Source organism: Leptodactylus fuscus, chromosome 1 (assembly GCF_031893055.1).
Source record: "Leptodactylus fuscus isolate aLepFus1 chromosome 1, aLepFus1.hap2, whole genome shotgun sequence".
In the NCBI taxonomy this organism is placed as follows: Eukaryota; Metazoa; Chordata; class Amphibia; order Anura; family Leptodactylidae; genus Leptodactylus; species Leptodactylus fuscus.
Window position 1 is genome coordinate 5,034,407 of NC_134265.1, and position 24,922 is coordinate 5,059,328.

At 46.3% G+C, this 24,922-nt stretch overlaps 2 protein-coding genes and 1 pseudogene across 2 annotated transcripts in view; 1 reads left to right on the forward strand and 2 right to left on the reverse strand.

Annotated features, from left to right (window-relative positions):
* Nucleotides 1–24,922, forward strand: part of LOC142192831 (uncharacterized) — a 319,569-nt pseudogene that overhangs the window by 43,277 nt on the left and 251,370 nt on the right.
* LOC142190910 (uncharacterized) overlaps nucleotides 1–24,922 on the reverse strand; it is a 33,193-nt gene that overhangs the window by 3,446 nt on the left and 4,825 nt on the right. The window lies entirely within an intron of this gene.
* Nucleotides 1,769–3,518, reverse strand: LOC142196871 (gastrula zinc finger protein XlCGF66.1-like). The gene is made up of 5 exons (XM_075266858.1): nucleotides 3,458–3,518; nucleotides 3,223–3,317; nucleotides 2,462–2,607; nucleotides 1,950–2,331; nucleotides 1,769–1,866 (listed from the first exon to the last, which is right to left on the reverse strand). The coding sequence occupies exons 3-5, from the start codon at nucleotides 2,516–2,518 to the stop codon at nucleotides 1,769–1,771; spliced, it is 537 nt and encodes a 178-aa protein (XP_075122959.1). The 5' UTR covers nucleotides 2,519–2,607; nucleotides 3,223–3,317; nucleotides 3,458–3,518.

A 24,922-nucleotide genomic window follows, 5' to 3' on the forward strand; every position in this document is an offset into this window, starting at 1 on the left:
CTATGTAGACCTTGCAGGCTTAAAGAGGTCCAGGAATTACAGATTTTTGCCAGGAGGCCTGAGAAGGTGAAAAATGAAAGACAAAAACCATACTCGCCTGTCCTCATTGGACTCCGGTGTCTCCCATCACTGTCCAGTCCAACTTATTCCAGTGGAAGTCTTTGCTGAATGTAAAGTTCTGGATGAAGCAAATCTATGGCCTAAGGAATGGAACCGGGACGTCACAGGTGACGTATGTAGGTATAGAATCCTTTCCTTAGGTGGCTGATTGGCCTCAGTGGTCAACTGTGGCAAGGACTTCTGCCAGAAAATACCCCGAACGCTGCTGGACTGGACAGATGAAGGGAAAGAGTTGATGTCACATACATGTGTGCTTGGGTGGGACAAAAGATTCCATGATGGACGACAGGATGGCTACTCTTCCTATACAGAGCTAAAGAATCCATTTAGTAGCTCCACCTTCTCGTGGTTGACCAAAGACCAACACCTGGACTCCATTAATCAGGGGTATAGACTGACCTGAGCTAGTTTTGTAGTATTTGCATTTAATGAAATTTTGGGGACTTTTTATTTTACTCTAGTAACCTACCTTTTAGAGCCCCTTCACACGGAGTATACGCTCGCTGATTCTGAACGTGTTTTACGTTCCAAATCAGCGACGTTAAAACAGATCCCATTGCTTTCTATGGGAGCCAGCATACGCGCACTCCCCATGGAAATGAATGGGCTGCTTTTTTCCCTATTGCTTTCAATGTGATACGGGCGTATGCCGGCTCCCATAGAATTCAATGGGATCTGTTTTAACGCTGCTGATTCAGAACGTAAAACACGTTCAGAATCAGCGAGCGTATACTCCGTGTGAATGGGCCCTTATTTTGTATATTGTACATTTAACTGACACATATTAGACCCTGTTTCTGGATTGACCTAATATTCATCCATACATGATAGCCTGGAAGCTGCTGTTAGACCCCCTGTCTATCAAACCCTAGAAACCCAGGAGTCGTATTGTGGTGGGATAAGCAGGGGAGAGAAGGGGGGGATCCCCTCAAATTGAAAAGCTGAAAAAGGACAAAAGTGAGTTGCTGAATAAGGAGAATCAGTGACCCTTCTGTGCTTTATATAGTGGTGACTCCTCACCTGGGCGGGTCCCTGTAGGAATGTCCTCCTCACACTCCTCATCACCACTCACATAGGGCTCTTCCTTTATTCTCATAGATATAGCATTAATGTCGCTCACATCTTTATCCTGATGGAAAATCTGTAAAACAAATAATGTAAAAGTCACCGAACAAACGGGGAAGTCACAGAGAATGTTCTAGATGAGCAGAAAAGATCATGGAAAGATCATGGTGCATGGTGGCCAAAATCACCTGACAAAAGGAGTTACCTTAGCCAAAGTCTTTTATAAGCTGGACATAGATATTACATGTTATCTCAATAACAACCACAAGATCCTCATACACATGTATACTCGGCCTGGCTAGACCTGCTTCAGGTTGTGTCAGTGGAGGAGATCAGATTCTACCAGATACATCCAGAGTTGTTTGTCTCAGGAGAGATAAAGGATCAGATCGGTAGAAATCCAACCTGATAATTCCTTATTCCAATCTGCAGTCTCTATAGACAGAAGATTGTGAGAAGATCAAGACACCATGTAATGTCTATGGTCAGCTTCATCCTCCATCTTCACCTCTCAATACACAAGTATAAAACATCTAATAGTGCTGGATACAACAAGACTGACCACAAGGACTTCATAGCCCGTCTACACATCATAGGGAATATCTCCATCTACCTGATCATCATCCTGTGGAAGAAGAGGACTGGGACATCTCTCCGGTGTTGTCCTCTTACTGGATCTACCTGTAGGAAACACAGACAGGGGCTGAATTCATTCTGTACATACAAATAATGGAAGTCCATGTGTATATAGTCATGTCTATTACCTGCTGATGTGAGGGGCTGCTGGTCCTCCATCATCACCTCCTTGTACAGATCCTTGTGTCCTTCTAAATACTCCCACTCCTCCATGGAGAAATAGACAGCGACATCCTGACACCTTATAGGAACCTGACAACACAATGATACAGTCATCACCCCGACCCCTCCAGTTACTGTATAATGTCCCAGCATTCCCAGCAGTGTCACCTCTCCAGTCAGCAGCTCCAGCATCTTGTGGGTGAGTTCTAGGATCTTCTGTCCATTGATCTCCTCCTGTATCAGGGGGTGAGGTGAAGGCCCCAGGATTGGGCTCAGGGTTCCTCCATATTCATCATACACAGGAGCCTGACAGCACCCACTAGAGGTCTTCTTCACTACTGTGTAATCCTGGTTATGGGGAGACACATTAATAAATCTCACTACATACATGTCCAGAGTCCATCACCTCTCCAGTCATATCATCTGTTATTACTAGAGATAAGAATGATGTCATGATAACATCATCAGAATCTCTCACCTCTCCAGTAAGCTGGTAGATGATCTCTAGGGTGAGATTTAATAGACTTTCCGCCATCTTGTTCCTGTCTCTTTCCCTCCTTGATGGATCAATCCGGAATATTCTCTTATATAGAAGATACTGAGAGGATTCTATATTGTAGGAACCTGAATGGAGAGAAGATGAGACAATGTAATCACTACATGGAATCCCATGGAATAAATAGGATTAGTAGGGAGTATAAGGGAGGCTTCCGGTTCAGGCTCTAGTATGTGAAGATACCTGGCACATTTCATTTTGGTAAAAAATAAAGATGACGAAAAACCAGCAACAAATACAAAAATAAAAAAATATCACAACCTTGATCCCGCAGACACCGAGCCCTTGCACCGCTATGGAGAGAGATGAAAGTTCGGGCTCAGAATATGGCGAGACAAGAAGAAATGATTCAGTGAGTTCTTTCTAGCGAAGAAGTAATAAAACCTAAACCCTGTATTAGGGTGCATGTACACTACGTAACGCCGGGCGTGTATGAGAGCCGTACACGCCGGCATTACAGCAGACTGCCGAGCACTTCCCATTCACTTCAATGGGAGCGCTCGTAAACGCCGCTGTTACGAGCGCTCCCATTGAAGTGAATGGGAAGTGTTCGGCAGTCTGCTGTAATGCCGGCGTGTACGGCTCTCATACACGCCCGGCGTTACGTAGTGTGCATGCACCCTAAATGTGATATCAGTGGAACTGTAGCGACCTGGAGAATAACTCCATCATGTGATTTATACCATAGGGTGAAGGCCCCGACTAATATTTGCCTCTATGGGAGGGATGGAAACAGCCCAGAACAACCGCCGCCGACTGTTTCTGGAACTGCTGACACCTGAAACGGCAAAAGACACAAATATTATCATCTCAGCCAGGGAAAGAACAGCCCTTTCCCCCATTTTGCTCACACACAGCCTAAATCCCTCTATCATGCTCACCTACAGCATGCACCCCCCTTTCCCCCCTATTGCTTACACTTGCTTTCTATTCTCTCCATCTTACTTTCCAGCCTCCATTCCCTGCAGCTTCTTTTTCCTGTGTAACTCGGCACTGTCCTGAATAGCTCCACCCACACCAGAGTCTGATCACATGGTCATGACGTCATCAGAGGTCCTTTAGCCCACTAGGATTTAGCAGCTACCCTGTGGGTGTGACGTGTATGTAGCGGAGCCGTCTGCGTGTGATGTGTATGTAGCAGAGCTGTCTGTGTGTGACGTGTATGTAGCGAAGCCGTCTGCGTGTGATGTGTATGTAGCAGAGCCGTCTGTGTGTGACGTGTATGAAGTGGAGCCGTCTATGTGTGACATGTATGTAGCGGAGCCGTCTGTGTATGACATGTATGTAGCGGAGCCATCTGTGTGTGACGTGTATCTAGCGGAGTCGTCTGTGTGTGACGTGTATGTAGCGGAGCCGTCTGTGTGTGACGTTTATTTAGCGGAGCAGTCTGTGTGACTTGTATGTAGCGGAGCTGTCTGTGTGTGACATGTATATAGCAGAGCTGTCTGTGTGTGACGTGTATGTAGCGGAGCCGTCTGTGTGTGACATGTATGTAGCGGAGCCGTCTGTGTGTGACGTGTATGTAGCGGAGCCGTCTGTGTGTGACATGTATGTAGCGGAGCTGTCTGTGTGTGACGTGTATATAGCGGAGCCGTCTTTGTGTGACGTGTATGTAGCGGAGCCGTCTGTGTGTGACGTGTATGTAGCGGAGCCGTCTGTGTGTGACGTGTATGTAGCGGAGCCGTCTGTGTGTGACGTGTATGTAGAGGAGCCGTCTTTGTGTGACGTGTATGTAGTGGAGCCGTCTGTGCGTGACGTGTATGTAGCGGAGCCGTCTGTGTGTGACGTGTATGTAGCGGAGCCGTCTTTGTGTGACGTGTATGTAGCGGAGCCGTCTTTGTGTGACGTGTATGTAGCGGTGCCGTCTGTGTGTGACGTGTATGTAGCGGAGCCGTCTGTGTGTGACTATGTAGCGGAGCCGTCTGTGTGTGACGTGTATGTAGCAGAGCCGTCTGTGTGTGATGTGTATGTAGCGGAGCCGTCTTTGTGTGACGTGTATGTAGTGGAGCCGTCTTTGTGTGACGTGTATGTAGCGGAGCCGTCTGTGCGTGACGTGTATCTTATCTTATCTTATGGTAGAGTTGGAAGGGACCTCAAGGGCCATCGGGTCCAACCCCCTGCGAGTGCAGGTTTTCCTAAATCATCCCAGCTATATGTTTATCCAGATTCCGCTTGAAGATTTCCATTGATGGAGCGCCCACCACCTCCCGTTACGGGTGTCACAATTTGGCGACTCCAAGACATTTAAAAAGAAAAAAAAAAAAGTTTGGATTTTTTTTAAGGTGCTAAAATGTAAATAAAACGATATAACTAGAATATACTCAAGTATAAGCCGAATTTTTCAGCACAGTTTTTGTGCTGAAAAAGCCCCCCCTCGGCTTATACTTGAGTCAGCAAAAAAAAAAATATATATTTTTTTTTTAGGAAGTGGGGGGGAGGGGTGTCTATGACCAGCCACAATATTAATGTATAGAATCTCCCATACAATGGTGCAAAAAAAAAAAAAAAAAAGATTTTAAAAAATTAAAGTTCTAAATCACCTCCTTTCCCTAGAATACATACAAAAGTAGAAAATGACTGTGACACACATACACATTAGGTATCCCTGTGTCTACTGAATACAGGTTATCTGCAGTGCTCCTGTTCCGTCGGAAAGGGGTTAATAGGAGCACTGCAGATCCCCTATATTCAGCCAGGCTTAATTCCAAGTGGGGGAAAAAAAACCCCTCAGTCCTCAAGCTCAGGGAAGGGGCAGACAGACAACCAAAACACCCCCTCCCCTTCCCCAGCACCTACTGCACCCAAAAACTCTTTTAACTTTTAATTTTTGAAATTTTCCAGTAGCTGCTGCATTCCCCCCCCCCACTTCGGCTTATACTCGAGTGAATAAGTTTTCCCAGTTTTTTGTGGTAAAATTAGGGGCCTCGGCTTATATTCGAGTCGGCTTATACTCAAGTATATACGGTAGGTCATTTTGGCTGCATTACTAAGGACAAAGTGTAAACTATGGGGGAAGAAATACACATAGAAAATCAAAAGTGTTTTTATTTAAATAAAAACTCCCCCACTACCCCCTCTGTCACAATTTTATTACTTAAACATGCTGCTTCTCTGTAAGGACAGGCCGGGTGAATGTAGTGGAGGCTGCGCCCAGGGTGCAGACTGGGGTGGCCTATCTCCTCTCCCAGCCCCAAATTCATGGCAGGGGTTCTCTGAAAGCCTCCTCCTCCACTGCAACCTCGACCACACCTGTGACCTGTAAGTGCTTCAGCACTGGGGTGTGGAGACGTCAGCAGATCGTGCTGAAGCTCATCAGCTTGGCCGACACAAAACACACTTCCCCCGAGGTCAGGGATGCCATCGTCATTGTGACGGTAATGTGGTTTTCCCCGCTGCACCTGGGCCCAGGCATGTTGGTGTATGTGATAATGGCCGGAACCTGGTAGCAGATCTGGAGCTTGCCAGACTCAAACACGGTCCACACATGGCCCACGTCTTTAACTTGTTGGTGCAAAGGTTCTTTGAAACCTACACCATTGTGCCTGATATACTGGTCAAAGTGCGGCCATTTTCGTAAGTGAGAAGTAGCCTCTGCTAGGCAGAAAACAGAGCACACTCCTCTCATCTTCGCACCGTTGGCTGGCAGAGGAAGATGAGGGGGATGAAGTAGCATCTGATGTCCCTGTCCCACACAAGGCTTGAGTGGAAGTTCAGTGTATCAAATCAAATCAAAAAAGCTTTATTGGCACGTCCGAATAGGTATTTGGCATTGCCAAAGCTAGTAAAGTGGGGGAGGGGGGAGTTGGATTTGGGTGGGTGAGTGGTGGGTATGGGGGGGTGGTTTGGGTTATAACAGTCCATGGAGTCTCATTTTCCTCTTCGTTGGTGACCGCTATATGGGGAGGTGGGGTTGGGGTTGGAGGTGGGGGTGGGGCGGGTGTTTTGGGATAAATATAACAGTCCGTGGAGTCTCATCTTCCTCTTAGTTGGTGACCGCTATATGGGGAGGTGGGGTTGGAGGTGGGGGTGGGGTGGTTGTATTGGGATAAATATAACAGTCCGTGGAGTTTCATCTTCCTCTTGTTTGGTGACAGCTGGACACGTATTGGGCAGCGATCTCCACAGTGGCCTCTTCTTCTCCCAGTAGGATGTAGAGTTTCCTCTTCTTGTCTGCAGATATGAAGTCTGGGATGTGGGCAGAGAGTCTTTGGTAGTAGACGGCCCTCACAGCTGAGTATTTGGTGCAGTGTAGCAGGAAGTGGGTCTCGTCTTCTAGGGCCCCCTGGTCACAGTGCTGGCACAGTCTGTTCTCCCGTGGCTTGTACGTCTGTCTGTATCGCCCCGTCTCTATCTCTAGGTTGTGGGCGCTCAGTCTGTATCGGCTCAGGGTCTGTCTGTGCTTGGGGTGGCGTATTCTCTCCAGGTAGGTGGCCATGGTGTAGTCCCTTTGTAGGGATTGGTACACATTGGTGAGTTTCTTGGAGTTATTTATTTCGTTTCTCCATTCTTCAATGTACCGCTCTCTGTTTGCCTCTGTGGTCGCCTTTATTTCGGCCTTGGTTATCATCTGTTGGTGTTTTTGGTTTGGTGGTTGGCTGTTGTTTGGTTGGTGAGTGTCTGGTTTGCTCAGGTGGCTTAGCCATGCTTGGTGGTGGTAGGAGTCAGGCTTGCTCCCCGGATGTGTCACAACCAACCAAATTTATCCATCAATAATAAATGAGTAGCCTCAAAACTAATGCAACTTAATCAACAACAAAAATTGAGGAATCCAAAAAATAAAAATATATATTTTATTGAAAAGACAATATAAAACACATACAAAACATATAACAAACAATGGAGGGCAACACAGAGGGGTCCGACTGTATAAAAACAGTCCGACAGAACCGTACCCCTCTCACTACTGATGAACCAGAGGGTTTCTCCCTATATGTATGGTATATAATCCTAGTTATTCAAATCCTAATAGAAATAAATAAGTACACTGCACCAACAAAATGCACATATGTAAAATAAACAAAGTGCACAAGATATACAAATAGACCTCCAAAAGAGTGTAACCCCTATAACAGAGTCCCCAAAATTGGGGTATATTATGCATATAATGAAGAGTAACCAGTTAAGAGGTAAACAGGAGGTATAGCAATAAATGTCATAGGTCCAAAATCAATACATACCCATAGACATATTGGCAGTGTAAATAAACCATAGGGGGTTAACCCCAGAACATCAGGAGTAAGGGAACCAAGACACCTCGACGCGCGTTTCGCCTTAGCGTGGCTCCCCTGGATGTGTGCCTGGAAAGCTAGCGCCCTCTTCTGTATGGTGAGCCATAGGGGGAGTCTGCCTAGCTCTGCCCTGCAGGCCATGTTGGAGGTGTTGCGTATCCCATATCGCAGGTGTTGGAGGTGTGGCGTATCCCATTGCTTCACCACAGATGGTGTGAAGGGGAGTAGGAAATGGAGAGTGACCCTTACAGTTGGGGACAGCGAAGTCATGCCAAGTAACACACTGGCACACATGGCTGACTTCATGTTGGGATGCTTTTCAAGAAACAAAGGCATAGTTCACATCATGGAGAGCAAACAATACTGGATTTTTGCAATCCTCCACCCCTGGTATAAAAGAAAATACTCGTCCTTCGTTCTGGTAGAGGAGAGGAAAAATCACATAAATGATTGCCACAAGCAACTGGTGCAGAATATGAAGGAGATGTTTCCAGCAACCCTCGCAGGCGGCAGAGAGGAGATTTCCTCCAAGAGGCTAACAACTGCCATCCGGTCCACAGCCACCAGGGGAACACTCTCCAAGGTCTGGGACACGTTAATACCGCCACTGAGGGGCCTAGTGTCATCAGGAGGGACAAGTATAGGCGCATGTTGCGTGAGTACCTGGCCAACCACAGCCCTGTCCTCTCCGATCCCTCTGTGCCTTACACGTATTGGGTGTAGAAGTTGGACCTGTGGCCCCTGGAGTGAGTGGAGGCTTCCCCCAGCTGAGGTTTGAGTCAGTTTGGCGAGGGGGTGCAAGTACGCCCCGCAGTTAGCCTTTTTGGTGGCATAGAGTGTACACAATGAACCCCAACTGTCACTTGCTGAGCCGCTCTTCTACTTGTAACTGCATGATAGAACCTGCGTGTCTATGCTCTCTTGAGTTACAGATACAGTCCTATGAAAAAGTTTGGGCACCCCTATTAATCTTAATCATTTTTAGTTCTAAATATTTTGGTATTTGCAACAGCCATTTCAGTTTGATATATCTAATAACTGATGGACACAGTAATATTTCAGGATTGAAATGAGGTTTATTGTACTAACAGAAAATGCGCAATATGCATTAAACCGAAATTTGACCGGTGCAAAAGTATGGGCACCTCAACAGAAAAGTGACATTAATATTTAGTAGATCCTCCTTTTGCAAAGATAACAGCCTCTAGTCGCTTCCTGTAGCTTTTAATCAGTCCCTGGATCCTGGATGAAGGTATTTTGGACAAACAATTCAAGTTCAGTTAAGTTAGATGGTCGCTGAGCATGGACAGCCCGCTTCAAATCATCCCACAGATGTTCAATGATATTCAGGTCTGGGGACTGGGATGGCCATTCCAGAACATTGTAATTGTTCCTCTGCATGAATGCCTGAGGATTTGGAGCGGTGTTTTGGATCATTGTCTTGCTGAAATATCCATCCCCGGCGTAACTTCAACTTCATCACTGATTCTTGAACATTATTCTCAAGAATCTGCTGATACTGAGTGGAATCCATGCGACCCTCAACTTTAACAAGATTCCCGATGCCGGCATTGGCCACACAGCCCCAAAGCATGATGGAACCTCCACCAAATCTTACAGTGGGTAGCATGTGTTTTTCTTGGAATGCTGTTTCTTTTTGGACGCCATGCATAACGCCTTTTTTTATAACCAAACAACTCAATTTTTGTTTCCAAAATGAAGCTGCCTTGTCCAAATGTGCTTTTTCATACCTTAGGCAACTCTATTTGTGGCGTACGTGCAGAAACGGCTTCTTTCTCATCACTCTCCCATACAGCTTCTATTTGTGCAAAGTGCGCTGTATGGTTGACCGATGCACAGTGACACCATCTGCAGCAAGATGATGCTGCAGCTCTTTGGAGGTGGTCTGTGGATTGTCCTTGACTGTTCTCACCATTCTTCTTCTCTGCCTTTCTGATATTTTTCTTGGCCTGCCACTTCTGGGCTTAACAAGAACTGTCCCTGTGGTCTTCCATTTCCTTACTATGTTCCTCACAGTGGAAACTGACAGGTTAAATCTCTGAGACAGCTTTTTGTATCCTTCCCCTGAACAACTATGTTGAACAATCTTTGTTTTCAGATCATTTGAGAGTTGTTTTGAGTAGCCCATGATGCCACTCTTCAGAGGAGATTCAAATAGGAGAACAACTTGCAATTGGCCACCTTAAATACCTTTTCTCATGATTGGATACACCTGGCTATGAAGTTCAAAGCTCACTGAGGTTACAAAACCAATTTTGTGCTTCAGTAAGTCAGTAAAAAGTAGTTAGGAGTATTCAAATCAATAAAATGATAAGGGTGCCCATACTTTTGCACCGGTCAAATTTTGGTTAAATGCATATTGCGCATTTTCTGTTAGTACAATAAACCTCATTTCAATCCTGAAATATTACTGTGTCCATCAGTTATTAGATATATCAAACTGAAATGGCTGTTGCAAACACCAAAATATTTAGAACTAAAAATGATTAAGATTAATAGGGGTGCCCAAACTTTTTCATAGGACTGTAGATTGGGACCCCTGCATTTTAAGCTTATACCCCATTCTTTTGCTTCAGCCCATAAACAGATGTTATTTTGTGCCCATGAGTGCCAATTCAGCCGCGCCACCCCCAGGATTAATTCTTTTACCCCTCTTTTGTAGGTGTCACTTGCCCCAGTGTATACAATGTCAGGTACAACATTCAGCTTCAGGCCTTAAACATATTTTATATTTAGCTGTATACCACTTTTATTTGGGAGTGGAATACAACCAGGAAAGCTGGATTCAGCGTATATATACTATAGACAGATTTTCTGTATACCACTTAGGTTTTTGGGGGTACACAACGTGGAAAGCTGGGTTGAGCATATATAGCCTGACAAGTGCTGTGTATCCCAGGTAGGTTTTGGGGGTACACACATTAAAAACTGGATTGAGCGTATATAACCTGACTTAATTGCTTTGTATCACACTTGGGTGTTTGGGGGTACACACCGTGGAAAGCTGTATTGAGCGTATATAGCCTGACAAGTGCTGTGTATCCCACTTTGACATTTGGGGGTACACACCGTGGATAGCTGGATTGAGCGTATATCGACTCCTCTCCCTGCAGTGTATAGCTCTGAAAAGAGCTGTTGTTGTTCTTCAGTTTTTCCTGCCTATCTGAAGCTAATCCCTCCGTAGCCCTCAGCAGATCTCTGTCCCTATGTCTCCAAGCCGCAAAATGAAACGAAGATGGCGCCGACTATTCTTATAAATCCGGGGTCACATGTTTTCAGCAGCCAATGGGTTTTTAAATTTTTTTTTCAATGCCTACATTGTTGTAGTTCCTCTCCCACCTCCCCTGCACAGTTATTGGCGCAAAAAACGCGCCAGTGAAGGTGGGAGGGTATACGAAATTTTACTGCGTTTGCCGCGTGTTGTTCGATTGGAATCGAATGTATTGAACAGCGTGCTATTTGATCGAAAGGCGTTCACTCATCTCTAGATATTATTATTGTCTTTTATGCTGTAGACTTTGGCCCGGCACCAGTGGAGTAACTAGGAATGGCTGGGCGCCGTGTCAAACTTTTGATACGGGTTTACCCCCGACCGACGCCGAAGATCCCGGCCGACTACCCCTCCCCCTGCATTCCTGTACACAGTATTATCCCCCATAGTGACCCCTGCACACAGTATTATACCCCATAGTGGCCCCTGCACACAGTATTATGTCCCATAGTGGTCCCTGCACACAGTATTATGCCCCATAGTGGTCCCTGCACACAGTATTATACCCCATAGTGGCCCCTGCACACAGTATTATGTCCCATAGTGGCCCCTGCACACAGCATTATACCCCATTGTGGACACCCATGAACAATTATTATACTCTGGGGTCTTTTCAGACCCCAGAGTATAATAATCAGAGACCGGGGAGGGTTACAAATATAACAAAACACTGTTACTTACCTATCCCTATGCTCCCTGCTGATGGCGGCTGTTAGGACACTGCGGCAGCTGCGGCCAAGGGGACAGGTCACTGTCCGCTCCTCGGTCGTTGCTTTTTGCCGGCTGTCACATTTTCCTACTTGATACAGATCTGCTTAGCAGGGGTTACCTTCCCTTGCAGCAGAAGGGCGTGGTTGGTTCTGACTGACTAGGGTGTCAGCCAATGTCTGCCCGGCATGGGCAACTGGGCTGGTTGGTTGGGACCGCCCTTTCCCTATTTAAGGGGCCTGGTAACTCCGCCTGCTGCCCTAATCTCAATCCAGATCCTCATTGTTGTTGTGTGTGAATGGGTTCCAGTGTGAATATTCCTCAGTTGGCCTTAGTTAGAGTTCCCCTGAGATACAATCACACTGTTAGTTGGGCAGTAGCTGCCTTGTACAGTTTGCACTAGTAGCACACACTGAGTACTGCTCTCTGTCTAGCTCAGTGGCTCTGACTAGACTGTCTTGTTTGTAGCGGCTGCTCTGAGCTGCCCAGGCCTCCTCTGTGAATTAACAGAGCACACCCGGTTAGTGTATGGATCTGGAAGTGACACTAAATGCCAGACCTTGTTCACACCAGGGTGTGCCGGCGGTTCAGAGCCCAGTTGGGCTCTGCAGGGTTTTTGTTTGTTAGCTTTTTTTAATAACCCTGCTGACCATAGCAGCAGCCATCTTCAATGACATCTGGGACGTCAGGTAACCTGGGGGCCTGCGTCGCAGTGCATAAGGACACAGGCCCCAGTCATGTAAGATCAGTGATGTCACTCAGGTAGGCCCAAAACCTGCCTGGAGAGGTAAGTAACAGTGCTTTTTTATGTTCCCTTACCTCTTTTGGGCCTCCAATCATTATATCTTGGGGTCTGAAAAGACCCCCGAGTATAATAATAGTGTTTGTGGGGCCCACGGCAACACTTACCGATTCCCAGCCCCTGCTAAGATCGGTAAGTAAATAGAGTCTGTAAATAGGGCCTTGGACCACAATGGCGACACCTTTAGACACACATTCATCTCATACGCCGGTGTACCTCTTTCAATGACGGGCAGTGTCTGCCTGAAATCACCAGCGAGCAAAATGACAACAAAGAGTTTGGTTGCCACGGATATCTTGCAGACTTACACTGTTGCAAGAGAGTGCCGTGGTTGCTACTTTTGCTGATGTTGCATGTAGGGGCTTCTTCACTGGCAAGATTTAGTGGCAATTTAAAAGTGGAATTTGCTGTTCGGCCACCGTTTAGCAACATTGCAGCAATTCCCGAGGTAGCCACAGCCAGGGCTATGCTCCACTCTTTGCGAACGCAGGCTAGTAGGAGGTTTAGCACAAATGTCTTTCCAGTACCCCTCCGGTGCATCAAGAAAGTAGAGTCCTCCATTACCACTATTTATGCGATGTATGATTGAAACGTGAAACGTCATAAACGTGGCATTGTTCGGGGAGCAAACGTGGAGCCATGTCATTGACATAAGTATCTAAGGCTACAGTATCGTAATCAAGTTCTCTTACAACTTTGCTTGACAATTCGCCACTTCGTTGTGGCGTGGGCAAACCAAAAGCTGCTATGTTTTTCCCAGATAAGTTAATGATTTTGTCCTCTATTAATTTTAGAGCCTCATTAATTATCAATTCTTCGTATGTGCCTTGTAGCCTATGCGTCATATCCTCTGACAGTGCGTCCTTGTATTTATCCCACAGCTGGAGAGGGTTGGAGAGTCCGCAAGTGCTTATTAAAACTGCAAAAAGTTCTCTGAGTTTGGCGGCTGAGTGATTGTCATCTTCCAGTAGCTTCACATGCTTCTCTGAATGTGGCTCACTGTAGGCCATCAATTGTTTTCAGTGCTTTGAAGTTCAGGGTTGAGCAACATGTGTAAACAATAGCATTCAAAGTTGGTAACATGCACGGTATACATACGACCCAGTGCATTGCTAGCCTTCATACCTGGCCAGCTTTCTACAGCTGTGCCTTGAACATGGCGCGGCCATTCTTTCTTTGATGCATTCCATGTGTAGTATCTCGCGACTTCAGCGTACAATAGTGTTTTTGCAAAGTTGTCACTTGTGCAGAGTTTGAAAAATGCAGTCAATGTTGTCTGGGGAAGTATCGCTACTTTATCGCTGAAATTGTGCTCGGTGAAGTAAACGTGCTCGCCATTGGGGAGGTGCACCGCTAGGTGGGTGACAGTGGGGTGTCGTTCGTGAAGTGGTAAGCCAAAGATTCTCCATGCTGCTTCATTGCTGCTGACGTATCGGGCCGCCCTGAATGTTTGCACTTCATCTCTTGGGTCAAGATTGCTATCGTTAGCGTGCCTCATATTGAAAACTGCTTGATCGCTCCCTTTGTTTATGTACTTTCATATATACAGTGCCTTGCGAAAATATTCGGCCCCCTTAAACTTTTCAACCTTTTGCCACATTTCAGGCTTCAAACATAGAGATATCAAATTTAATTTTTTTTTAGGAAGAATCAACAATAAGTGGGACATAATTGTGAAGTGGAACGAAATTTATTGGATATTTTAAACTTTATTCATAAATAAAAAACCGAAAAGTGGGGCATGCAAAATTATTCGGCCCCCTTGCGTTAATACTTTGTAGCGCCACCTTTTGCTGCAATTACAGCTACAAGTCGCTTGGGGTATGTCTTCATCACTTTTGCACAATTGTGTCCCACATGTTGTTGATTCTTCCCCCCAAAATTTAAATTTGATATCTTTATGCTTGAAGCCTGAAATGTGGCAAAAGGTGGAAAAGTTCAAGGGGGCCGAATCCTTGCGCAAGGCGCTGTATTTAATGGCCTGTATGGAACTGCAGAACTCTACATTAATATGGGCATCGAAGATTTTAGTAAGAAGGGGAGAATACGGCACAACCCACTTGTTATCTACTATGATGTGTTCTTGATTACCGCGAATTGTAACAGTAGCTGTGCGTCCTCCATCGTCAGGTGCTCTTTGGCGGTAGAGTGGGTATCCATTTTGGCTTGTCTGTGTGTCCTTCAGTAACGGCCGGGGGTACTTTTTGGTACACTTCCCATCCTTCATGCACGGAGATGAAATATTCAGTGCACCACATGGACCATGAATCATATTTTTCACGATGGTGTTGTGTAGTTTTTGGTCAATGTTGGCATCGGGGATTTCCGCACTAATGATGTTGATTTGGGTGGGCCGCAATATTTTTTTTAGCCACAATAAAAGATGTACATGGGACAATCCTTGCTTTTGCCATGGAGTACATGAAGCACAGCGTCTCTCTTAATATTTGACCTTTGGTGAGTAGAGCAACTAACTTCTGGGCTTTGATTTTAAAAACTCTAGCAATGAGGCCGTGGCGGTCAGTCGGTTTTTGGCTAGGCACAACTTCAACTGTAATCTCTGGCGATGCGGAATTGCATGTAAACGTGATGAAAAGATCGGGCGACCATAGTTGCAAATGTGTGTGAATGCGTGTACTCATGGAGGTATCTTGGGCTGTTCACGACTGAGGAGGGGAATATAACCAATTGCCCTACATCAGTGGCGCTAACTTGGGCGTCATTCTTAACAGCGTCCTGCAAATAAATATAGTTTTCGGCTTGTATCTTTCGTTGATTCAAAGCGATGTACCTTAAGCGCTCACTTTCTATTTTGACATACATATCAACTAAGAACTGGTGTAGAAGTGGCTTGCAGTGCAGCAGCAGATTAAAATTATTGGTACATACCATGAGATGGTAAGCATAGAAGTCCATGCAGGAAACTTTTTTAGTTGGCACTGGACACCTAGTGTGTGGATTCAGTTGAGGGATTTCAAAATTATATCCTCCCTGGACTTTCCAAAAAATGATTGGGTACTGGAGAACGTCGTAGAACCTATTGGTATCGGCAATGCAACAGAGCTGTCCGCGTGTAAGACGATGTCCCTGCTGCTGGTGTGTTCCGAGCCAGCCACAACAGCTGCCACTTCGCTAGTGGTGGGAGCATTGTATCGTTGCTCATGCTGGTCGTGTAGCACGCCGTCCGGGTGGATTACTACTTTGAAGTTTTCATTGGGCATGTCCTCAAGAGCAGTTTTGAATTCGCAGACTAAAATATTATTAGTGTTGAGAACTGTTTGTATTTTGTGAACTATTTGGCTTTTAACTCCATTAACGATGTTAGAACGTCATTGTACTTGCGCAGTCTCACCGCCTACAAAATAAATTTGTAAAAATTGTGGCTGGCTATTGGATATGGGAAGCAGGGACCCAATTCTATGATAAACTTGCCCTTGTACAGTAAATGTCAGAGAGAAGTCTGGCATCAAAATGACTGCATCCACCCCACAAGATGTTATGTGGAAGCAGGCATTGTACTCTCTTATATTGTTTAAAAAATGTTGCATGTCTTCTGGGCTACTTGTAAATAATTCTTTCAATAGTTCCGCTGCTCTTCTAAGCATGGGATAACTACTTTTCCCCCAGAACAGCACAAGCCAGCCGCTTCTTTTCAATTTTGCGCATCGCAAAATGTACAGGTTGTGTTCATTCGGCCCATTTTTAGGAGCCTGTGGCTGGCGTAGTTGAGACTGGCATTGTACTCCAACCCAGTACACTGGAAAACACTCCAAGTGTTTTGATTAAATTTTCACCAATGTTGTGCCACTCTTTGAGCAACAGCCCATCTGCGAGCTTCTGCTTCCTCAACAGTCTCAGTAGAGTGCTGGGACGCCATATAATGAGCCATTTCTTGTCGTCGATGATCGGCCTGCTGCGGTGTTTTGGCAGCTCTTAAGCTGGCCTGCCGCTGAACTTGTTCTTAGCATCGTGCCTGTGATTGTTCCGGCATTTCAGCAGCTCGATGGGACGCTATGTAATGAGTGTGTTCTTGTTGGTAATAATTTGTCTGTTCCTGCGTTTCAGCAGCTCTGAAGCTAGCCTGGAGCTGAACTTGTTCCTTTCGCCGTGCGTGTGATTGTTCTGGCATCTCACTTGCTTGATGCGAGGCCATATACTAAATGTTTTGATGGTGTAAATGAGCCGACCGTTCATGCGTTTCACCAGCTCATAAGCTGACCTGCCGCTGAACTTGTTCCTTGAGTTGTGTCTGTGATTGCTCCGGCATATCAGCAGCTCGGTGGGACGCCGTATGATGCAGTTTTTATTGGTGTGTATAATGCGCATGCTGTTGCATTTGCGCAGCTCTTAAAAGGGCCTGTCGCTCAACTTGTTCCCTGTGCCGTGCCTCTAATTGTTCCGGCAGCTCAGCAGCACGATGGGCGGCTATAGAATGTGTGTGTGTTGTTGGTGGCGCTGAGCCGTCTGCTCCTGTGTTTCAGCAGCTCTGAAGCTGGCCTGACGCTGAACTTGTTCCCTGAGTCGAGCTTGTGATTGTTCTGGTATTTCAGCAGCTCACTGGGAGGCCATATAATGAGCGTCTTCTTGATGTCGATGATCCGTCTGCTGTTGTGTTCCGCTGCTCTCAAGCTGGCCTGGCGCTGAACTTGTTTCTTACACCGGGCCTGTAATTCTTCCGGCATCTCATGAGCTCGCTGGGACGCCATATAATGAGCGTGTTGTTGGCATCGATGATCTGCCTGCTGTGGTGTTTCTGCTGCTCTTAAGCTGGCCTGGCGCTGAACTCATTCCTTGCGCCGGGCCTGTGATTGTTCTGGCATCTCATCAGGTCGCTGGGACGCCATATAATGAGCGTGTTGTTGTCATCGATGATCCGCCTGCTCTGGTGTTTCTGCGGCTCAAATAGTCACTTGACGCCTAGCTTGCTCAATCTTCCTTAGCTCAGTTTGAGCAGAAGTTGATTTCTGGCTACTTTCATAGCTTTTTTTTTTAGAATGTTGGTAAACATTTGATTTGCGTTTCTTAGGCATTTTGGAAAGTGTTAAACCGTGAATTTGTATCAATTTTGTTTTCCTAGGTGAGGGTCTGAAGACGCTGGCTCCACAGTCTGATTCTGGCTTTCTGTATTTCTGTCTGCCTTCCACCACCTGGGTGAGCAGAAGTCTTATGTAGACCACATAACATGGGACACAAAGGAGGAAAGAATGGTGGTTTATGTAGATAAACTGTTTTCCCTTAGTCATAACAGCAGCACAATGTGTGGTATTTCTGTCCCTGCGTGCTGGTAGGACAGATGGAATATTTTACACAGTGATTAATTTAAATATGCATGACTAGGCCCTATAAGAGGGCACTGGAACCTCCTCCCCCCGTGTTAATACAAGAGTATAAGCTGCATAATAGGGAAGGAAGCCTTGTGCTGCTGTTATGACTAAGGGAAAATAGTTTATCTACATAAACCACCATTCCCTGCCGTCATACAGCAACAAAATGTGGGGAGATGTCAAGTAATCCCCTTAGGGAGGGTTTCCTCAACTTAACGAGCTCAAGACAGAACGGCCAAAGGCCGTCGCATCCGAAGCACGTGAGCTCAGCCTATAGTGCTTCACGAAGGTGTTATTAGATGACCATGAAGCTGATGATGTATTGAAAGCTTGCGTACGTTGTAGGTAGATGCGCAAGCACCTACCCATATCAAGTGAATGAAGCCTTTCCTCCTCAGGTGAGGAGGGAGCAGGAAAAAAGACTGGTAAAAATATAAGCTGATTTAGATTTGCCAGTGAAGGGACTTTGGGTCTGTATTCCAGCAAAAAACGTAATTGTACCCTGTCCTCAAAGAAAGAGGTATAGGGTTCCTCGGAAGAGAGCACCTGAAGCAAGAAGGTTGTCTTGTAGGCCAGGAATTTCAGATGTACCTGATCTAGCCGCTCAAATGAGGAGTCGTAAAGACCCGACAGGACCGTCCCCAGGTCCCACTGCTGAATCGGAGGTAAGACAGCAGGTCTGATCCTCGTTGCACCCTTTAGAAAATTATCAACTAAAGGGTGTTGAGTTAGACGCCTCCTCAGATAGGCGGACAGGGCTGCCACATGTACCTTCAAGATAGAGGGGGCTAGACCTCTGTCTAGGCAGTCCTGGAGAAAGTCCAAAACCAACCCCACCGAGGGGTTAGTAGAGACAATCCTGCGTTCAGAGCACCAAGCATCTAAGATCCTCCACATCCTGCCTGGTGGAATCCGCTCTTGCATGGGCAAGCGTTCTCAGTACGGCCTTTGACAGTCCACTATTCAGTAATAGGGACTGGTCAACCTCCAGGCTGTCAGGTTGAATCTCACCAGATCCTGGCATTTCTGTCTACCATGAGTGACCAGGTCTGGGAGAGGGGGGAAGCCTCCAGTAAATGCCTTGACTCATCTGTATGAGCTGGGCAAACCAAGTCCTTTCGGCCAGAACGGGATGATGGCAATCGCCTGGACTTGGTCCTGCCTTATTTTCATCAATTCTCTGGGAATGATGGGAACTGGAGAGAATATGTAAACCAGCCTGAACCTCCATGGGATGTACAGGGCATCCACTGCCAAGGGATCGTCCTCCTGGTACAGAAAGCTGAACTTCTCCACCTTGGCGTTGAGTCGGGTTGCCATGAGGTCAACTTCTGGAAGCCCCCACATCTGGACAATACGTTGGAACACCTCTGGATTGAGGGACCATTCTCCTGATATAATAATACCTTGACTCAACTGATCCGCTACTATGTTCGGAGAGCCCTTGATGTGAACATTGGTCAACTGGGACAGGTTTGTCTCGGCCGAGGCAAATATCAGATTTGTCACTTTCAGGAGAAGTCTGGACCTGGTACCTCCCTGCCTGTTTAGGTACAAAACTGACGTCATGTTGTCTGATTGCACTTTGCCAGTCTTCCCCTTGAGGTATGGGGTGAAGTGCATCAGTGCTAGGTAAATAGCCTTGATTTCCCTCTGATTGGAGGATCTCTCTTCCGAGCTGCTCCAATCCCCTTGAACAGTCCTCTTGTCTACATGGGCTCCCCATCCAATTTGGGATACATCTGTTGTCAATAGGGTCCACTCTGGTTGTACCAAGGACCTTCCATCTTTCAGGTGTTTCCACCATCTGAGGGAAAGACAGGTACTGGGAGAAAGGCAGATCCTCTAGCGCAACCCCTGTGGAGACCTGTTCCAGGCACTCAACACTTCCGTCTGAAGGGGACGCAAATGCCATAAAGCCCAAGGGAACGCCTTGGCCGAGGAGGACATCAGGCCAATGCATCTCATGGCGGTCCTGATAGATATCCGCCGAGTCTTGTAGAGAAACTGGGCAGCCGTCTGTATTCTCAACTTCCTTGGACTGGTAAGAGAGATCTGCAGAGTCTCCGAGTCCAGGAGGAATCCTAGAAACTTCCTCCGGGTGGATGGAATCACCTCTGACTTCTCCCAATTGATTAGCCAACCTAACCTCTACAGGAAGGTGGTGGCTATCAGAAGATGATGTTGGAGGACTGGGAGTGACCGAGCTTTTATAAGCCAGTCGTCCAGATAGGGAACTATGAACAGACCCTAAAGCCTGAGGGCAGCGGAGACTGGAGCCCCCACCTTGGTGAAGGTTAAAGGAGCGGATGAAATGTCGAAGGGTAGAGCGGCAAACTGGTAATGCTCCCTGTGACCGGGGAGCTGGATGGCAATCCTGAGGAACTTCCTGTGTGGTTGAACAATGGGTCCATACAAGTAGAGATCCTTTGATCTAGTGTGACCCTCAACTCTCCTTGCCCAAAGGAGGTACCTTTCCCAAGGCGCCCTTCTGCATATACTCCCGAATGGAGTTCTCCACGATGGACTGTTGAATGACAGGGAGAGGGCAAGTTGATGCGAAGCTGTCTAAAGGTGGCTGAGATAATTTGATGGCGTAACCTCTCTCGATGACTTGAAGTACCCAGGGGTCTTGAATGGAAGTTTGCCACGCAGGATAAAGTGGGAGAATTGGCCTCCCACAGGGATGTTGTCCGCAAGGAGCGAGCACCCGTCAAAAGTTAGGCTTCTTCTTGGGGTCGTCTCTAGCACGACCATGTCCAGAGTCTCTTGGCGGAATCTTGAGCGCCTACCTGGCTGTGGTTTGGGACGGGAAGAGCCACGACCTCTACCAGAAGGCCCTCGTCTTTCTCTTGCAGCCCGGGGTAATGATTTGCCTTTGGTGTCCGCCAAACCTTCCATCAAATCGTCCAGGGCATGCCCGAAGCCAGCAGACTCGAATGGAAGGGCACACAAGACGAACTTTGAGGCGGTGTCCGCTCTCCAGGGCTTAATCCAGGCGGGTCTCTGGGGCAGTGGATAGTTCCATGCCTTAGAAGCTACTTTAACTGTTGATGGGAAGCCATGCCCAGATAATCAGTAGCAGTGCACTGGGAGGACATTGATGAGAGAGAATCTCATCCTTAGGGACCCCAGAATCGATATCTCGTTCCAGTTGTTGAAGTTGGGAACGAAGAGTGTCAGCCACAATGGTGGAGGATATGGCCACCGAAGATTGCGCAGAGCAGGCAGAATAACATTTCCTGAGGGTCCCCGTCCACGCGTTGCTCCAGCAGGTCTTGCAAATTAGAGCCATCCTCCAGAGGTACCACTGTATGGCGGGAGAACTTTGCCATGGCCATATCCACCTTAGGTGGAGGGCCCCATCTATCCATCTGGGATGCGGAGATCGGATACACGGTTCTAAATACTCTGGAGGCTAGATGAGCTCTTTCCGGATGTTTCCATTCCGTTTCCATCAGCCTGGCTAGGGCTGTATCCACATGGAAGGCCCTCCGCCCACCAGAGGTGGATGAGGAGGCTTTGTCATCAACATCCTAGTCGCCTGATGGACTTCAGCAGTTTCCCCATCTTATCCATGGGGAGTATGGGTCTGCTGGAATTGACATCCTCGTCCAAAGAAACAGTTTGGTCGTCCATGGTTAATCGATGGCAAGGACAAACAGCGCCTATCAGTGTGCTGTTTCTTGGCGATGTGGGAAATGGAATCCCTGATGTCCTTTGTTCTTGTAATGGAAACAGAGAGAAAAAAGGGCGTCCAACGGCTGGATGTCAGGAAAAAAAGACAAAACTCACCATGAAGTCTTTTACCCAGACAATAACGTCTTGAGTAGAAATGTTCTCGGAAGGAGGGCCTCTGCTAGAATGGCAGCGGACCCATACATAGCCTGGGCCAAAGGGAAAGGAAAAATATTTATTTTCCCTCTGTTTTTTTTTTCTTTTCCAAAAAAAATTTTTTTTTTTCGGTGAGAAAAATACCTACTATCAGGCAGGGGAATTTCGCATTCAGCGCAGGCCTGATGCCTCCTTTTAGAGGAAGACTTCTGTCTTCTATGGTCTTCTGGAGGAGGGGTAGTAGAAGACATACTGGGCTACAAGCCACTCACTCTACGGAAAGAAACACTTTAGTTTATTACCATAGGAAAATAATAGCAAGACCTGCATAATCACGGAAAGGCCACTTAGCACTTGAATAATTGGGCTGAATAGCACAAGAAGCTCCAAACCAATGAAGCAACAGCTACACAAATACAGGCTAGTGCCAGCAAGCCCCACTAGTAACTAGTAAGGCCCAGAGCCTCCAGACGAGGAATCTCCTATAGGGAAGGGGCCGGAAGGGGCGTGGCCACCTGCTGCCAACAGAGCCCTGCACTCCAAAACATAATGAGAACAAAAGAGGGGCTCAGATCCTTGAAACCCTGAAAGAAAAGCAGGGATAAAACATAAAGATCTTGCCCCACAAGCAAGGAGCTGGCCGCAAGGGCGGGGAGCTAACCAACACCGCCCAAGGCCTGCCCCTGACCAGACTGACGGCTTAGCAGTAGGCTGGAAGTGGAGCAAGCGACTGGAAGTAGGCCGAAAGAGCCTGCCACTAAGGTAAGCAGCAAGTAAGCCAGGCTAGGCTGCAAGCACGGCCCAAAACAAGGCTGCAAAAACGCAGTCTAACCGCAAGCGGGCGGAAGACTGACCGGGCCAGGCCGCACTGCGGCTGACTGACCAGATAGGCAGCCCGCAAAGCCGAACTTTCTTCTCACTTTTCTGCCCTAGGCAGAAAATCAAAGAAAATTAACAAAAGAAAACGAACTGGGACCTCGTACACAGGCCGAGGAGAGGTAACAAAACCCAGTCAAGGAGGACACAAAGTCCGAAGGACAGAAAAAAAACACACGGGGGGAGGCTCTAGTGCCCTCTTATAAGGCCTAGTTATGCATATTTAAATTAATTGCTGATTAAAATATTCCATCTGTCCTACCAGCACGCAGGAGCAGAAATACCCCACATTGTGCTGCTGTATGACAACAGGGAATGTGTGTGTTTTAGATACTGTATAGCATATTTTTGTGGGACCCTGAGCAGTTGAATTATCTTAGCAAGTAGTGAGGGTATATTTTGTATTTTCCGAAGGAGTAACTGAGGAACAGGGCACTGTCAGCCCCTCCGCATAAAGGAACTAATGTAATGTGGCGGGACATCTGCGTTGGAAGCCTTTGGCGGAGGACAGAGGACATGAGCAGGGCAGCTTGGATGTGGACCCGCTGTCCCCAGAAGAGTGTCAGGTGCGAACTCACTGGTTTTCTTGCTTGCGTGGAGATCGCCAGCAGTATGTGTCAACTGCCCACGTCCCGGAGCAAATTGTGTAGGTAGAAACGGTGCAGCGTTGGCATCCTGGCCGGAGCGATTGAGCGTGGGTAAGGGTGGCCACTGGAGTAGGTAAGCCTAAAGTGCGTGGCCAAGGTCACCAAAAACATGTAAATGTTAGTCACTGGGGTTAGGGGGCTACCCCGGAGGAGAGCAATGCGAGTAAATGGTAAGGAGTCTCGTGGATTATAGAGCTGCTGTTATCAGTCTTGGGTTTCTGAGCCTTCTGCCAAGAAGCCATGTCAGTTAGCGTGAGGAAAAGTAGTCTATGTTTTAATCCAGTCCAAATGTGTACCCCCCAAAAGAAAAAATGTATAAAACTTAACCTTTAACATATCTGATTAAAAGGTTAATATCCACTTTTGGCCCCCTGGTATAAAATGTATTTTCCGGCTTCTAATACCATAAACCCTATTCAAGGTCACCGTTCACTCTGCGATATGTTTGTATGAGCAGTATATCATATGGAGACTAGCAGGTGGTTAGGGTCATTTGAGTGCATAGTATATATCCACTCCCAATCCAATTACAACACCTCATATCCTGAGCCGTCCAAATTAACCCCTTAAAAAAACTCCTAGCTGGGTGTTACATTGATAGCCCAAGTTAATTATGTGCTAATTTCCATGTACTAGTTCAGACCAGTTTTAGCTCCCCTGCCGATTCCCTTGCTCCACCCCAAACCAGAGTAGATTAAAGTGCCTATTTCTAAATCATAGCAGGATACGGATATCTCCTACCTATAAGACTACATATCTGTGCCAGCTAGTCTATAATAATTATGTTTTAATCCAGACTGGAAACTATGTTTGTGACAAATTTCAGCCAAATACGTCGAGGCGTTTATGCGGCATTGAAGAACAAACAGCTAAACATGCAAACACACAAACAACCATACACCCAAACTTTGCAGGTACCTGCTGCTTTAGAAAAAAAATTGCGTTGATTATGGCTTATGTACCCTGCTTACCTCTTTCTTTGTTTCTCTATCCCCTTATACTTTACATAAAAATATAAAAAGAAAACAGTTAAAAATAAAATTTACGAAACGGTGTGTAACGATTGTATTATTATTATTCTTTTTTTTATAAATGTAGATTGTTGTGAGCCCCACATAGAGCTCACAATGTACATTTTTTTCCCCATCATTATGTCTTTTTTGAATATGGGATGGAAATCCATGCAAACACGGGGAAAACATACAAACTCCTTACAGATGGTTTTTTGCCTATGGTGGGATTTGAACACCAGGACTCCAGCGCTGCAAGGCTGCAGTGCTAACCACTGAGCCACTGTGTGGCCCCAGATTGTGTTTTATTCTTATACTAATTGTCAATAAAATGAATTTCAAGTAAAATATCCCTGTATGACCTGTCTTGTATGAACTAGAATTTACAGAAGTGATTACAAGATTTTACACACTGGACATGAAACTGTCATGCTCCGTATAAGTTCTTTTATGTGCAACTAGAAACGAATATTGAATATTTTACTGTCCGCTCATCTCTAATGAAGACCTATTAAATTATACTAAAAGAAAAAAAAATTGTGTTGATTACGGCTTATGTACCCTGCTTACCTCTTTGTATCCCCTTATACTTTACATAAAAATATTAAAAAAACAGTTAAAAACAAAATTTACAAAATGGTGTGCAACGATTGTATTTTATT